At 35.6% G+C, this 16,533-nt stretch overlaps 1 protein-coding gene across 5 annotated transcripts; it reads left to right on the plus strand.

The window, feature by feature from the left end:
* The first annotated feature begins 871 nt into the window (after nt 1-871).
* Nucleotides 872-16,258, plus strand: cspp1b (centrosome and spindle pole associated protein 1b). Of its 5 annotated transcripts, none has more exons than XM_059501399.1 (28): nt 872-1,309; nt 1,857-1,955; nt 2,038-2,095; nt 2,192-2,286; nt 2,375-2,434; nt 3,009-3,160; nt 3,324-3,383; nt 3,478-3,566; nt 3,996-4,092; nt 5,378-5,423; nt 5,503-5,624; nt 5,719-5,813; nt 5,951-6,035; nt 6,428-6,533; nt 6,714-6,861; nt 6,976-7,047; nt 7,140-7,252; nt 7,966-8,115; nt 8,325-8,468; nt 8,591-8,659; nt 8,848-8,908; nt 9,178-9,304; nt 9,902-10,014; nt 10,129-10,187; nt 10,307-10,367; nt 10,604-10,698; nt 15,756-15,870; nt 15,941-16,258. In XM_059501399.1, the coding sequence occupies exons 2-28, from the start codon at nt 1,857-1,859 to the stop codon at nt 16,102-16,104; spliced, it is 2,655 nt and encodes an 884-aa protein (XP_059357382.1). In that variant the 5' UTR covers nt 872-1,309; the 3' UTR covers nt 16,105-16,258. The 5 variants fall into 5 exon arrangements, with proteins under 5 accessions (XP_059357382.1, XP_059357380.1, XP_059357384.1 ...); XM_059501397.1 differs by having other exon boundaries at nt 873-1,309; nt 5,500-5,624; XM_059501401.1 differs by having other exon boundaries at nt 873-1,309; nt 5,500-5,624; nt 10,129-10,163.
* The last annotated feature ends 275 nt before the right edge of the window (nt 16,259-16,533 follow it).

Genomic DNA, 16,533 nt, shown 5'->3' on the forward strand with positions numbered 1-16,533 from the left:
CACAATACAAAGAAGGCCAAAGGTTGTGTTGTGTTGTGTTTATTTACTTCAGCAATCTTTACATAGGCGTGAGAATAAACTTCATTTGTTTAAGGTAAGTTACATAAACATACACTGTTTCATACATTGTTTCTTCCTCTTTCTCATAGAAGACGATCACAGGCTGAAAAAAATGTAATGTTAAATTATATAAGCTATAGCAAATAATATTGTTTATTATTATGTGATCTAATATTTAAAAATTAAAATATTACATAGAAGAAATAGTTAATAAGTATATATATATATATATATATATATATATATATATAATATTTTTTTTTTTTTACCAACAATGATCATGTGAGTTACAAAAAGTGAATAGGCAATGTCGTTAATGTAATCTTTTAACTGTACATAATTTTCAAGCGATATTTTTTTGTCGAATTATGCAAGTAATAAATAGTATACAAAATAGTAAAACTAGTATTGTAATGAATTTGGCCAAATCTGAAAATATATTAAATTGCAATTCACATTACAAAATGCTATGTGGAGGAAATGTTCTTAACCTTCAGAAAAATAGTTTACAGATCTACTTGTCATCCTTAAAGACAATTTTCTTATTATAAGTGATTTCCAATAAGAACATAAATAATGAGTTTATTTTATTTTATTATTATGTTTTTATTATTGCTTATTTTGTGATACGAACAAAGCGATTTTTTTTTATGATTTCCTTTTTTATTTATTTTTAAAACCTCGATTTTAAACCCATTCCGGGTTGGCCTAGAAAACGTCAGGACCTTATACAGTCTATGGTCAGGACCGAGCAGCGTTTCCGCTTCTGTCTATCCATGCGTTATATAAATCAGCAGCTGCGAGAGGAAAAGAGGACTAACGGAAGAGAGGAAGTGAAAGACAGGAAGACTGCAAGAGAGCAACAACAGCGAAGCTCTGTGTCTGTTCACTGTGACCGGTCAAGAGATGAGATGATGAACCGATTAACATATTGGATAAATATACAGTTAATTTAAAACATTGATTAATTCCAATTTATGGGCAGATCCAGATATCAGATTACACATTTATTACATTTACCCAAAGAAACCGTACAGTAGGCTACATTTTCTGCTGAGATTATTAGTTCGGAATAGAGTTTGTATCAGATAACACCATAGATTTAGTAAATAAACAACGCACTTCGGTAACTTTATTAGTATGCCTAATATCGATGTGATCTGATGAAATGATTGTTTTGTGGAGTGGAAGATCAGATGTGTTCAGAGACGATTAAACAGAGTTTCAACACCAGAAGGAATTCAGAGAGGTGTGTAACGTGTTGTACCTATAAATAAAGATACATAATAGATATTGTGTAACTCCACAGTTTCCATTTGTTAACACTGGTTAACCACATTAACTTCTTCTGAAGTCATATTAAAAGCAGAAGTTGTATTAATTAATATTGTTAAATATCAAAGATAAACAAATACTGTAAAAACTGCGTTAACACTTTATTTTAATGTGACCTTGTTACAAGTTGCATGAACTTACTACTGTAATCATAATAAATTATGCATAATTACACATGCAAGTAACCCTAAACCAAACCATAATCCTAACCCTAACTATAGGATTATATTTATTATATAGTATAATTAGGGTTAATTACAATCTAACAAGGACACCTTAAAATAAGAAAAGTGTAACCAAAACGTAATTGCTTGTTTTTAGTTTACTTAAATACATGCACCAACTAACATTTAATAATGGGACCTTGGTATAATGTGAAATAATATGTATCTACAGGTGGCGTTGTAGAACTGCAGTTTATGTTTGATCTGCTTTGCATTAATATTTTGTATGTGCTCCAGATGGATGAGGTATTGGAGAAGTTTCTGGAAGATCAGAAATTAAAGATAGCAGAGGAGAAGGCATGTCTGGAACAGGAGCCCTCTTACATGGAGATGAGGGTGAGAGAGAGATAATGACGGGGGTAAAGAGAATGTGTGTGACTGGTCTTCATTTTAATGTTGTTAAATATTAATGTATCAGAGGCGGACAGGCCACGTTCTCCAGAAAGAGAACATCCCTCCAAACGCAAGTCAGCAAGGTATAGCTTTGTTTGCAATTTAATGTGGTTGTAAATTAATTTCTGTTACATGTATATCTGGTTTTAAAGGTGTGTATGTGAAATTTCATCACGTAGATGGAGTTAGTTTGCCACTCGGAGAAGAATATGAGAGAAAGAAACACAAACTGCAAGAGGAACTCAGGAATGATTACAGGAAATACAAGGCAGAGGTGAGACACAATGGCAAAACCAGTACAAACACAATAGAAGCCTACAGATCCAGAATCTTATTTCTCACTATATTTTTGTCACTTGCAGAAAGACCACTGGGAAGCTTGTGACATTCACACAGTTCAAGAGCGAAGACGAATACCCAGGGTACACTATTGGGTCAAAAGCATGATTGTTTTGGTTTCCCTTCCTCCTTCTGTACTGTACCTCACAGTTTTTTGAGGTTGAGATTTCACTTCATGTGTCTGCCACTTTCATAGCTGTTATATTTGCTGTCATGTTGAACAGCTGAGTATTCTGATAGAGTATGATTATATTTAAAGCAATGTTTGTTACACTTACTAAAAATTACTATTGTATAATGGCGTTTTTGACATTACCCACACTCCCCACCATCCCTTCCAACTTCTTCTGAACTACTTAATTAGTAAAGCCACGTCACTTGCTAGTGCGTCATACATTAAATTAAATTAAAAATTAAAATAATTTAAACATTTAGCAGGCGCTTTTATCCAAAGCGACTTAAGTGCATTCAGGCTATCAATTTTTCATCATGTGTTCCCTGGGAATCGAACCCCCAACCTTGCGCTTGATAAGTCAATGCTCTACCAATTGAGCTACAAGGAACACATTACCACGATATTACTGATATCATTACTGTATCATGGTTCTGCCAAAGTACTGTTTTATTAGGGCAAATCTATCTCGCTCACTTATTTAGACAGTCCGTGTGAGGGATGTGGCCACCCTTACAGAGGTGTGTGGGCTGGGATGGGGTGTGTGTAGCTCTGAGGAAGACTGCAGTGATGAAGAACTCATGCTTTTGCAAGGGAGGCGACATCAGAGAGAGAGAGACACCAGGACAGCAAACAGGTGAGAACAGAGGGAAAGATGTTTACAACTGGTGACTCTTGAACCCATTTCATTCTATATGGGCTGATTCTGAATTTTTTATTGACATATATATTTATTTATATAATTTAGGCATATATATTAACAGTGTCATCTTTATCTCTGTCTCTCTCTTTCTAATAAAAAGAGGGGAATTGTTCACAGAGATGGGACATCAGACAAGCAAACTACAGCACAGAAACAGGTCAAAGATCCAAAAAAGATTTTTTTGAATGTTAGAATAGATCTCACCCACATTCATCTCTTCTCCTTCACTGTTGTTCACTTCACTTTTGTAGAATGTCGACATCCATTGGGACCCAAGCCAATGAAAGATCTGTATCTGTGGCCAGTCAGGACACAGTTTGCACCACAGGACTTTTAATAGGTATGAGTTTAGTAACATGATTCTGATTGGTTAGAGGTCCCTTTTACTGCTCTGATTGGTTTAATAACATCATATAATTGCTTCATTCGATGGAGAATAATTCTGATTTGAATTTTTTTTTTTGAAGGAATACTTCACCTAAAAATGAAAATTCTGTCATCATTTATTTTTTTCATTTATCGCAAACTGTCATAACAAAACTGTGGAACAGAGTTTTTTTTTTTTTTTTTTTTTGCCATACTTTGGAAGTAAGTGGGCACAAAAATAATTTTCAAGAAAGCAGGTTTCCCATGTCCCCAAATCTTTCTTTTTTGTTCTGTGGAACAAGGAAAGTAATACAGTTTGGGAAATGTAAATGATGACAGGATATTCATTCATTTAACAGATTTTAAGGCTCAGGCTTCTGACATGGCTGATTTTGTTTGACAGGTGCAGTGGGTCTTGAGGGCACACTGCGGAGGAAAAAGGAGCGTTATAGACATGAACTACAGGAACAAATCGCAGAGAAACAGAGTCACAGGAGGAGGTGTGTGTTAGGGCTATCAGAATGGCTGAAAAACTAAATTCAAATTTTGTACTAAGATATTATCAATATTCAAATACTCAAAAAAGCATGAATTCTGTCAGGAGGAAAAAGCTTTTGGTTTCTCATCTGAGGCCACAAGAGGACGCATTGAGCAAAATATTACTAATGCACGTTTCTTCAAAGCAATAAAATAACATGACTGTCTTTGAAAAAGTGCATAGTGTTCAAATAATGTTTATAAATCACATATACTTAATTACACTGATGCAGAAAAAACAACATAAAGTCTCGAGACATTTTTTTCAAACGTTGAACTTAAATTTTACATGTCTTTCTAAACATGCGGCTCTCTTGTGGGAGACGCGAGTGCAACAGTGATAGATGTCCTTCTAGAAAATGCGATAAATATGCTTTCTGTTTGAACGGCTTGGTTTCAAAAAACTTTTTATGCAATATTTTGAATGAGCAGCACCACATCCAGTGGGTTTAACTGGATAGGCTAAAAAAAGCATTAAAATGCAATTACACCTACATCATCATCGCATCTAGTGTACCTCTGATAAGGCTGCCTGATGCACACCTTAAATTCAAATGCAATGTTTTAATTTTTTTTTATTTACGATTCGACAAATAATCAATTTTATTTTTTTATTTTTTAACAGCCCTAGTGTGTGTTCATGCATAATAGTCTGAATGGTGTATATGGTTTATATTGTTCTGTTTCTGTCAAACGATTAATCGCGGTTAATCACATCCAAAAGTAAAAGCTTTTGTTTGCATTATGTATGTGTGTTTATTGTGTATATTTATTAAGTATAAATAAATACAAACACATTCATGTATACATTCAAGCAAAATACGTTATGTTTATATATTAATGGTTTTTATATATAATATAAAATATAAGAATATACATATATACATGTAAATATTTTCAAAATATATAATATATATGTGTGTATTCACATAATATACACAGTACACAACATAATATACACAGTACACATACAAATATGTACAAAAAAAAAAAAATATATATATATATATATTTATTTTTTTTGGATGTGATTATTCTAAATTAATCGTTTGTTTACTCATAAGTAAAAAAAAAAAATTTGAATTGATAATTTGCCCCCAAAAAATAACATTCTGAAAATTAATTTACTGACTCTCATGACGTTCCAAACCCAATTTTTTTTTTTTTTTTAATGGATCACAAAAGATACGTTGGGCAGAACATTCATGCCACTCTCATGAACAACCCCTGTAATTCAACTCTTTTTAGGGAGAAGGAACTGGACCTGAGAGTTTCAACAGATGCTGAGAAAAAGGTAACACTGTGTGTGTTTGTGTGTGTACATATTTGTTGACATTCTTGTGCTGATTTTCTGCCACATACCTTTAAAGCAGCTCTTTGTGAGTGAGGCGTCTGCGTACAGAAAGCAACCAAGAGATAACATCATCCGCCTGCACACTGCTGAGACTCCTGAGGGTGTTCTGCAATACAGGACAGACCCTCTGTCACCCTGCAGGTATATATGGATATACATAAGTGCAAACACAAAACACACATATTTGCACATGCCATTCTTCAAGCTCACAAATATGTTTTTGTTTTTTCTGTAGGATGCCTTTTGTCCTTACTCAACTCCCATTCCTTACAGATGACTATAAGACTCCAAATAATGATGCTGAGAGTTTGCTGAGTCCCAATAGAGCCTGTAAGACACATATGACACAGCAAATTACGTTGAATATGAGTTTACTTGCATTGAGGATAAACATGGTTTCGTGCACGCAGTGAAAGATTGGATGCAGGAGTATTTTTTTATTACTCCCTCTGTGTGTGTTTCCACAGATTGCCCAATAACGGGAGTTTCTTTTTCATCATCATCAGGAGAGCCACACCCACTCAGTCCACACAGGAGAAGCACTCACAGACAGTAAGAGTGCAACAGACACAAACTCTTTAGAAACAGGCAGTAAAACCAGATGTTGTTGTCTTGTAGCAGTTGTTGGATCTTGTTGACTTTGTAGCTCTTTGACTGTACCCAAGATTGGCAAATACAAATATATTTCTTCCCATAAAATGTATCATGTAGACACATAACTGTGACTGTAAATAATGTTTTTTAGGCAGAGGAGTGACATATTTTGAGTATACTGATATTTGGGATAGTGTGTAGTTTGGGCTATTTTTGATTGACCATTGGGCTAGTTTTGAATGTATAAGCCAAGTTATTTTTTTCTCACTCTCAAAGACAACCATTTAAACCATATGCCTGTAGCAGACAATTAATACACATCTTGTTTTTGTGGTTGATGTGTGTTTCAGGAGGATTGTGGGTGAGAATGAAGTTGTGAGTTCAGGTCTTTTAGCGTTTCCTGCACATCACGCAAAGACAGACAGCCTCAGCTATAAAGAGGAGCTCAGAAAGCAGGTGTGCTATTACTTATTCACTTAGGGGTGTGTCCTTATTACATATTAAACAGTATTTCTTAAAGACATAAATGTCAAAAGTGGGTGTGTCTTCACGAACAGTAGGTTTATTCTAACTTCCGACATGAAAAAGAGCATTAGAAAGCTTATTAGGCTGTTTGTTTGTGTGCCCTGTGAGTAGATAGAGGAGCGGGCCGCACAGAGGAGGATTGACAGAGAGGAGAAGCGAAGACTGGAAGCTGAACTTGAAGCCGATATGAGAGCATATGAACCCTGGGGAAGAGGCGGAGGCGGTGCACCACTCAGAGACAGCACTGGAAATCTAATCAGTATGATTTATTTAGGATGATTTATTGTCCTGTTAACCTGCTAGTTATGAAACATGTGATTAAAGAAATGGTCTGTGTGTGTGTGTGTGTGTGTGTGTGTGTGTGTCTGTGTAGCTGATCTGAAGCAGATGCATCTTTTGAATGAAGCAGCTGCAGCACCACCACCACAAAGACCAGAGAGGCCAGGTAACATGCTAACACACGTTTTAGTTTACAAACATGCATGATGTGTCTTTAGTGATTGTTTACATCCTCAAGTTGAATGTGTCTATTTGAAGGATTTGTTGAGACACACACTCCACAGTTTGCAAGAGGAAATGTGTTTAATCAGCTCCTGCCACCCCAGCAACTACTGGAGCAAGACCAATACAAAGCTTACCTGAAACAACAGGTACACACATGCACTACTGATCGAGTTTTAGGTTTGTAGGGTTAAAAAGAAAATATATATATTATTAAATATTTTATCCAGTGAAGATGCAGTAAACTGAACAGAAGTGACAGTAAGGCTGTTAACATGAACTCCTCTGCTGCCCTGTTCATCAAAGATATTAAGCAGCATAACTGATTTCAAAATCTATAAATAAAAAAAGAACTGTTTCTTGAGCTCCAAATCAGCATATTAGAATGATTTCTGAAGGATCATTGTGACACTTAAGACTAGAGTAATGATGCTGAAACTTTAGCTTTGCCATCACATGAATAAATACCATTTTAAAATGCATTCAAGTAGAAAACAGTTGTTTTAAATTATATAAATAATATTTCATAACATTAATGTTTATAATGCATTTTGACTAAATAAATGCAGCCTTGGTGAGCTCAAGTGACTTCTTTTAAAAACATATGAAAAAATATTACCAACACAACAACAGACTTATGAACGCTTGTTTTAACACATGCATTCTTGTCCTAGGACAACTTTTATTAACTTGTTTGATCCACTTCAAATGTTAACTACTGTATACACAGACTCATCACATTCATGCATAAATTTATAAATTATAAATAGTGTATCACAGATATTCAATGTGGTTAAATGATTGGATTCCACTGTACCTGTATATAAACAATGATCTTTCATGTATTTGTCTGTGACATTAGATAGAAGAAAAGCAAAGGAAGCAGGCGGAGGAGAGAGAGCGGATAAGGGAAGAAGAGGAGAGGGAGGACAGACGACTGGCAGAACAGAGAGAGAAAATCAGGAGAGAGTATGAAGAGGAGCAGGAGAACAGAAAACGCAGAGAGATGGAGGTCAGACAGACACACATGCACTCCTGCCCTGTCTTATTTAATAATGTAATAATTGTTCAATTCAAATAAAGGGAATTTAAGTGCTTAAGGAAATGCCATCAAATACATATCGTCATGTTTCATTTTCTAGTCCATTATGTCATTCTGATGACCTCAGACCATCTCAGTGACCAGCACCGCTGATTTTAAGTAGCCTTATTTTTTTGCAGCAAAAGCTGAAGAATGAAGAACTTACTCGTCTTGTGGAAGAGAGACGGAGGGCTGCAGAGAAAAAGAAAAAAGAAGAAGAAGAGAAAGAGAGAGCAGCTGTAAGAAAACAGGAAGAGCAAGAGAGACAAATACGACAGCAACAGGTGTCTGAAAGTGGAATTTACTGGAATGAGCTGTCTTAAACAATATATATATTTAAGCTAAATTTGCTGAAAATTTCTCTAGATGTAGTGAGTATGTGACAGCATTGTCATCATTTTTTAAGGTTCAACGTGCACCATCCCCTCCCATCCCTACCCTACAAAATAAACACAGAAACCCTTCAAATGCTACGGTAACAAAAACTGCCTTTATTTGAACTGACAGTCATTACAAATGCTCATGTTCACTTCATGTGTATAAAATTGTGTATACATATATTTAAGGTCATGGGTGTGGCATATTTTGAGTTTTGCTATTTGTTATGGTGTGAGTGGGCAATTTCTGCCATGCAGAAATTACTAATGTCTACATATTTTGTAGGATTTCTCTGCGCTTCGGGCTCCTTCGCCTCCAGAAAACAGAAACAACCAGAGAACAGAGAGTAAACACTCATACAGATACACACATACTGTATCACGAGGGAGATCTCCTATTGGCTTTTTTGATTAAAATATGATCTAATAATATTGGCTATACCCTAAACCAGACCTTTACAGAAATAATTTGCTATTTGCTGATTTGAATAAAAAATTAAGCCATTATTAAATATCAGAGGTCCCCTAAATTTGGGTGAATTCAGGATTATCTAACATTATGCTAAAAATATCCTCACATATTTTTTGGAGGGTTTACTATATTTGTTTTCTTCAGAGGACAGAAGTGAGGTTGTTAATGAGCTGTGTGCGTTAAGAAGACGTCTGCGCAGTGAACAGCGGCGTCTGGAGGAGCAGCTCTTGCAGACGGAGTGGGAGCATTTTCCCTCCCCTTTCACTGACAGGTACTGCACAGTTATTTTGATGATGTTTAAATGTAATGTTTAAGTTCGAAAGTAAAGGGATGTTTTAATAATTAGTCAACATGTACATTAATACAGCAGGTCAGAACAGCATCAGCCTTTCCTGGACTTGACTGGTTTCATCTGATTTTGCTAAATTAGCTGTTTTTATAGACTTCACTTCACTGAACAACTCTTTCCAGTTAATGAGGCTCAGTAATCGTCTGTGATCTCTCAAACTAATGGTTTATAATTTTGCTGCCTTGAAGGAAATTATGCTTTGGAATGAGCTCTACAGCAATATTCCTGATGGATACACCCTAAAAGGGATCAAAGTAATAAAGATGTGATGTTTATAGGTTTTTTTTTTACATGACAAATTTGTGTAGTGATATCCTTGATTTCATTGAGTACAGATCTGAAAGATATGCATATGGAAATCCAAATGTATCATAGTTACAAAAAAACAATATATATCTTTCAGCTATACATACGGATTGGTCAGTACAGCTACATCACTATACCAGGGAAATAATTGTTCTCTACTGTATGTGCAGCACTCATATTTTATAAAATAGAGCTTTGTGTGTGTGTTTGCAGGCACAGGACGGATGTGTTTGACATGGCTCGTTTGCGTATGCCTGTGCGAGGCCCCACCACCCGTGGCACTGAGCCAATCAGCTCAAAGGAAGCCGATGACATCATGTACAGGGGTAAGAACTGGCAAAAAATAAATACTGTGACTGAAATGAGAGTTTAATTCTAGTATGGTCTTATGTTTTTGTCACATTTTTGTGTACCATTGACACCTTTTTTTATTTTTTCAGATGCCTTTATGCCTCTTGCTAGAACAAGGAATTCTGTAAGTTTTCCTCTGACTATGAATGTAAGACGTGCTTGTAACTTCCTGTGCTTGTTATTTCCATTGTGTTCTGCAGTGCTAGAAGCAGCTCCATCAGTACTGAATGATGGTTAACATGCCAGTTCTGTTTTTCTGTCACACAGAGGAACAGAGATGTTGAGGGGGGACGAGGATCTGTGCTTCTGTCAGAAAGTGAATTTATTGGTGGGATCACATTTCTTTAACTGCTTGATGATTGTAACCAAAATAAATCACAGTATTATATACAGTGGCCCCAAAATTAGTTTGGACACTTAAAGGGAAACTTAATGTATTAATGTCTTTCCATTTTGTAAGAAAACATCAAACCAAGTGCCCTTAAGAAAATATGAACACACTTTATCAACAATTTCACAAGATGATGTTTATTTTCATATTCTTGTCGTATTATTCGTCATTAGATCAGAATGGAAATGCTTTCCCAGTTCCTCCAGACATTGAGAGGAAATCTGCTAAACAGTCTGCACGAGAGCGACGCAGACTAGCAAACCTGCAGGTAATTCACACTGAACCATCTAAACATATGTCTGTAATAATGTTCCTGTAGCTCAATTGGTAGAGCACTGCGCTATCAAGCGCAAGGTTGGGGGTTCGATACCCCGGGAACACATGATATGTACAAATTTATAGTCTGAATGCACTGTAAGTCGCTTTAGATAAAAGCGTGTGCTAAATGCATTAATTTAACTTAATTTAATTTAATAGTGACATACAGACTCAAGTGCAAAAAATACAGATAGAATTGCATGTTATTGCATTTTATTTTCAGTTTTTTCTTCACGCATCAGTTGATTCATTTTTAGATATTTTAGACAAACGTGTAGTTATCAGATTAAAAAAACAACAACATTTTGAACAGTTCATGATATTCAATATTTCAACTCTTTAAACAAACAAAAAAAGACATTATTTAATCATTTATATATAGTTTATTACTGATAGCATCCCAGGATACAGCCAGTGGTGTCAAAAGTATTGGCATTCATTACTCAAGTAGAAGTATAGATACTAGGGTTTAAAAAGACTTTTGTAGAAGTTGAAGTATCAACTCAAGCTTTTTACTCAAGTAAAAGTGTAAAAGTACTGGTTTAAAAAACTACTTAAATTATAAAAGTAAAAGTAATGTAAGGGAAAAAATGCCATTAAGAACAAAAGCTTTGGCCGTGCCACAGGGGCCTATTGTGCACTACCCCACCTCCTCAAAAAAAAACATTTTTCTAAAGGCCATAATGACTATAATGTTATATTAAAATGTGAAAATGTTGAAAAATGTGGGAAGCACTAGGCTACCTGTTTCAGCCGCATATATGCCCATTGAAAATGAACTCATTTTAGTACAATGCAAATACATTAAAGAGCTAGAGATATGATGACTAGTTGCCAATAAGTATTGTTATGGTGCAAAAAGTCAAACTTCAGAGGCATGTCATCAATAACCTTTAATGGAATGTAAATGTACATCCAAGCTTAGCTGCAGGAATCTGCAAGGGCAATGGACAAAAACATTGGTGCAGGCTTAGTAAAAATTACTCTTGTATGGTTGTCTATATACAATAAACATTATAGTTCTGTCAAAATGAATGATTAATCCAAGTGATTAATCAAAAACTAAAAAGAAAAAAAAAACTCATAATCCTGATACCTTCTTGATTGATAGCTTCTTGTATTCGGTACATACGTCTGTTATGTCCAGTGTTCGGGGGGTAACGAGTTACAAAGTAGGTAAAGCCTAGTTATCACAACATTGTCAATCGCGTCGTCAATCGCAAACGATAATTTATTAAAACGTCTCACTACCGAACTACCTACAGTATCTTAATTTGTGGAGGAGGAAGAGAAAGCACCCATTTGGTAAATGAGCCAGTGAGAAATAATAACTTTTAAGTAGGGTCCAGTGCCTTTTCGATACTTTTAAAATGGTACCGGCTCCTAAACGGTGCCTGAACCTATACTTAAAATAAAAAAGAACCTCAAAAAAAATGTTTAAAGAACATTACAAATATTTAAAATAAATCCATAGCTTTCACCTTGGATGCTCTCATTTCCCAAGTTGTGCTTCCCTTAATCTAAGGCTAATAAATGTATTTCACAATCTGGGTCATTATTTAATACAAAACCACTAGGGGTGTAACGATTCACTCGTTTTCTTGATGCATCGATTACAAACCCTGACGATTCATATGCATTGATCTTGAAACATGATTTTTGAATCGTAAATCGCTGATCTCGGACAGTAATCAATTTAAAACACTAAGAATCGAATGAATCGCGATTTCTATAGTGATTCAGTGCTTTCAAAATATATACACATTAAATTACTACACGCTAAAGTAATGGAGACCTTGAAGAGTGTTTGTGAATCGTGCCTCTAATCTGTCCTTCACATAGAACTATGTAGAACTCATGGACCGTAATACTAAAGTGAAGTAGTTTTACTTTTCTGTAGTTTGTTAATGGCTCTCTGCCTACTGACGACATTACCTGAGCAGCCGAAAGCTATTTATTGCATGGACGGAGCAGAAAGTGTCTAAATCATATGCACAGTTCCTGTGAATGATAAATGTGTTTTAACAATGCTGATGAACCGAAAATATGAGGGAAACACTTAAAATAACCACATCATTAACAAGAGCGCAAGGTTTATACCATTTTATTCTGTATAAATGAGATAAAGAGGTATACACACTGAAAGAGAAGTTATCTCACTCTCATAGACGTGCCAGGCTATATCTGCAGCTAAACTGAATAAAAGCAGAATGAACTGATGAAACATTAAGAAAAAAAACACAATAAATAAAATTTATGAATGATGCAGTGCTAATTGAAATATTATTTATTACAGTACAGAAACTATAAAGTATATTTTCTGTGCAGAAAATTAAAATAATAGATAAATGTAGTAACCTATATAAAACAATCATAAAATTGCAATTAGGAAAGAATTATCGATTACAAAGTATTATTGTCGAGCAGTGTATTTGATTTCTTACAGCAAATTTAAAGTACTAAAAAAAGAAGAGAATTCATTTAAAAAAAAATTATGAAAATACATAGGCTACATGCATAAAATGATTTTATTTGACATTTTTCACTTCAGAAATGATGGCTACGCCCCTGGTGTGACAAAATGTTAGTTGATACATAATACTTTTAAAGCTCTTTTTTTATGTCATGCCATAGCACCACTAAACTAGCATTTAACAATGGACAAAAGTTAGGGGTTAAGTGTCTTGCTCAGGGACACATTGGTGTCTCACAGTGGATTCGGACCCAGGTCTCTCACACCAATGGCATGTGCCTTATCCACTGCGCCAACACCACCCAAAGTTTGCAAAAATTGTTCTTGAATCGAATCGAAAACCTATGAATCGTGAATAGAATCAAATCGCTGCCTACCCAAAGATTCACAGCCCTTAAAACCACACATAATGTCTCTACTGTATCTCTGTCAATCTCTCTGATATTTAGTTAAGATGAGTGCCGTCTGTCACTGTCTTTAATCAGTTCTGTGAATTACTGTATGCTTATTCTTTATAAAGTAGCAACAATGTCATTTTTAAAATACAGTACTGTGCAAAAGTCTTATGGAAAAGAAAAAATAGTATTTTCACCCAAAAAAGGGTTTTAAGCCAGTTATTTATATCTTTTGCTGTAGTGTGTCTGTAGGAAAGTTCAGTTTTTCATTAATTTTAATAATAATCTAGTGCGATTTTGAATGCACAAGCAGTTTGACAACGGCAAAATGAATGTTTGGAAATGTAAACTGATATTTTCTACTAACACACTACAGCAAAATATATAAATAGCCGAACACCATTCTTTTAAGTGAAAATACTAACGTGCCTAAGATTTTGCACAGTAGCTACTGTATGTATAAAGTATGTATGGTTAAATTAAGTATATTTAAATAAGTGTAATTAAAGTATGTGTTCGTTCATATGTGTTAATGGCTAGATTTTCGCTGGAGGAAACGGCTGTGTTGTGATGAGCGGTGACAAGCGAAAGCTTTACAGTAGATGGGAAACCGACTGCTCCCTCGTGACCTTTTGTAAACTGTATTTATGACTAAGAACTGCACAGATACGGATAGGCCTATTCTAACAATCTATCGATAAACACACACCTTGTGTCCTCGCGCTGCTCCGCCGCTGTCCGCGGATTGTAGAGCGCGCTGAAAGACGGAGAGGAGACCGGTCTGACGCCGGTTTCATATGAAATTTAAGGGGACTGACTCTGAGGCGATCAGATACCGGTTCCATACCAAACCCTACTTTTAAGAAATATATTTTTTGATAAACGAACCCAAAACTGGCTATGTCCTTGCTGGAGTGTGATGTGATTTGTGTCATGTGCAGGTGCGATGGATCGCGTACAAACCAATAGGGTGTCGGAATGGTATATGTTTATACTTCTCATCCAACCACAATCAAATTCACTCCATCCGGATGGTGCGATTTATCTGGATAGGTTTTTTTTTTTTTTTTTTGAATGATGACAAGCCGGAATGAAGTAACAGTAACGAAGCTATTTTTAAAATGTAAGGAGTAGAAAGTACAGATACTTGCGTGGAAATGTAAGGAGTAGAAGTAAAAAGTCGGCTGAAAAATAATTACTCAAGTAAAGTATAGATACCCCAATTTTCTACTTAAGTACAGTAACGAAGTATTTGTACTTCGTAACTTGACACCTCTGGATACAGCTCATGAAGTCAGAATGTCCAGAGCGGTAATCTAAGCACTGGCTTACTACCTTGAAATAACTAACATATAGTTTAAAAGCTTTTTTTCCCTGAGTTACATATGCATAATTTATAGTGAAAGTATGGTGACTCGTACTCAGAATTAGCATTCTGCATTTATCCCATCCACAGTGCGCGCACACACACAGCAGTGAACACACACCCGGAGCAGTGGGCAGCCATTTTTTAGGGGAGCAGTTGGGGGTTCGGTGCTTTGCTCAAGAGCACCTCAGTCGTAGTATTGTAGGTTTGGAGAGATCACTGTACATTCACTAACTGACATCTAAGGAAAATCCCAAATTCAGTATCTCAGAAAATTAGAATATACCTATTGCATGTACACTTTTTTTTCTACCACATCTTTTCCTTCCCTTCGCCTCTCTATTAATGCTTTTGCAATGACCTTTTCTGTCTTGCCCTCCTTGTGCAAGGTGTCAATGGTCGTCTTTTGGACAACTGTCAAGTCAGCTGTCTTCTCCATGATTGTGTAGCCTACAGAACTAGACTGAGAGACCATTTAAAGGCCTTTGCAGCTGTTTTAAGTTAATTAGCTGATTAGAGTGTGGCACCAGGTGTCTTCAATATTGAACCTTTTCACAATATTCTAATTTTCTGAGATACTGAATTTGGGATTTTCCTTAATTGTCAGTTATAATCATCTAAATTAAAAGAAATAAACATTTGAAATATATCAGTCTGTGTGTAATGAATGAATATAATATGTAAGTTTCACTTTTTGAATGGAATTAGTGAAATAAATCAACTTTTTGATGATATTCTAATTATGTGACCAGCACCTGTATATGTGTGTTTAGTCTGCAGAGAACAAGGCAGTGCAGCTGCAGCCCTTCAATATAAGGAAGTTTAGAGACACAAACACTCCCAGGAAGAAGGGACTACAAGCCTTCAGCCATCACAACACCACAGCAGGTGTGTGTGTGTGACCTCTGTATGTTTTATGATTTTGGAGATGCACAACTTGTTTCATTTATGTGTTTAGGAGGCTGCTTGGATGATGATGAGGAAGCAAATCGTGGTGATGAGCATTTTACCCTGCAGTCTCCTGGCAGGCCCAGCTCTATTGATACAGCCACTACAGAGCCCTGGATTCGAGCGGAGTCATCAGACACACTCAGGAGGCTGATGTCCGCCTCTGAACTTTAAGACGGGCCATTACATGCATGACCGCACTGAGTGTGTGAGCTTGTTATTGCAATGCAGTATAGGATGTTTCATGTAGTCTTCAAATTTTTTAAATAAAAGGATGATCAGCAGAATCTCTGTGAGATAAACTGCATCACAAAATCTCTTCTGTAAACCTGACTTTTGGATCCAGAGGGAATGATACATTTCTTATCTTTCTGGGCTTTTTTAGTATTAAAACAATAATACTAGCATTTTGACAGATTTTTAAAGTGTTTTTACACTAGGATCACCTGCTCACACCATGAATGATAACTGTTAATACTGATAACTGATAAATGATTAATAAAAAAAAATCATTCAGAATTTAAAAGTTAAAATGGCAAAATCCACACATCTATTACATGAAGGTGGCACTTTCAGAACAATTTTTGTTTTACAGCTGATGAA

The sequence above is a fragment of the Carassius carassius genome, chromosome 20 (genome assembly GCF_963082965.1).
Source record: "Carassius carassius chromosome 20, fCarCar2.1, whole genome shotgun sequence".
In the NCBI taxonomy this organism is placed as follows: Eukaryota; Metazoa; Chordata; class Actinopteri; order Cypriniformes; family Cyprinidae; genus Carassius; species Carassius carassius.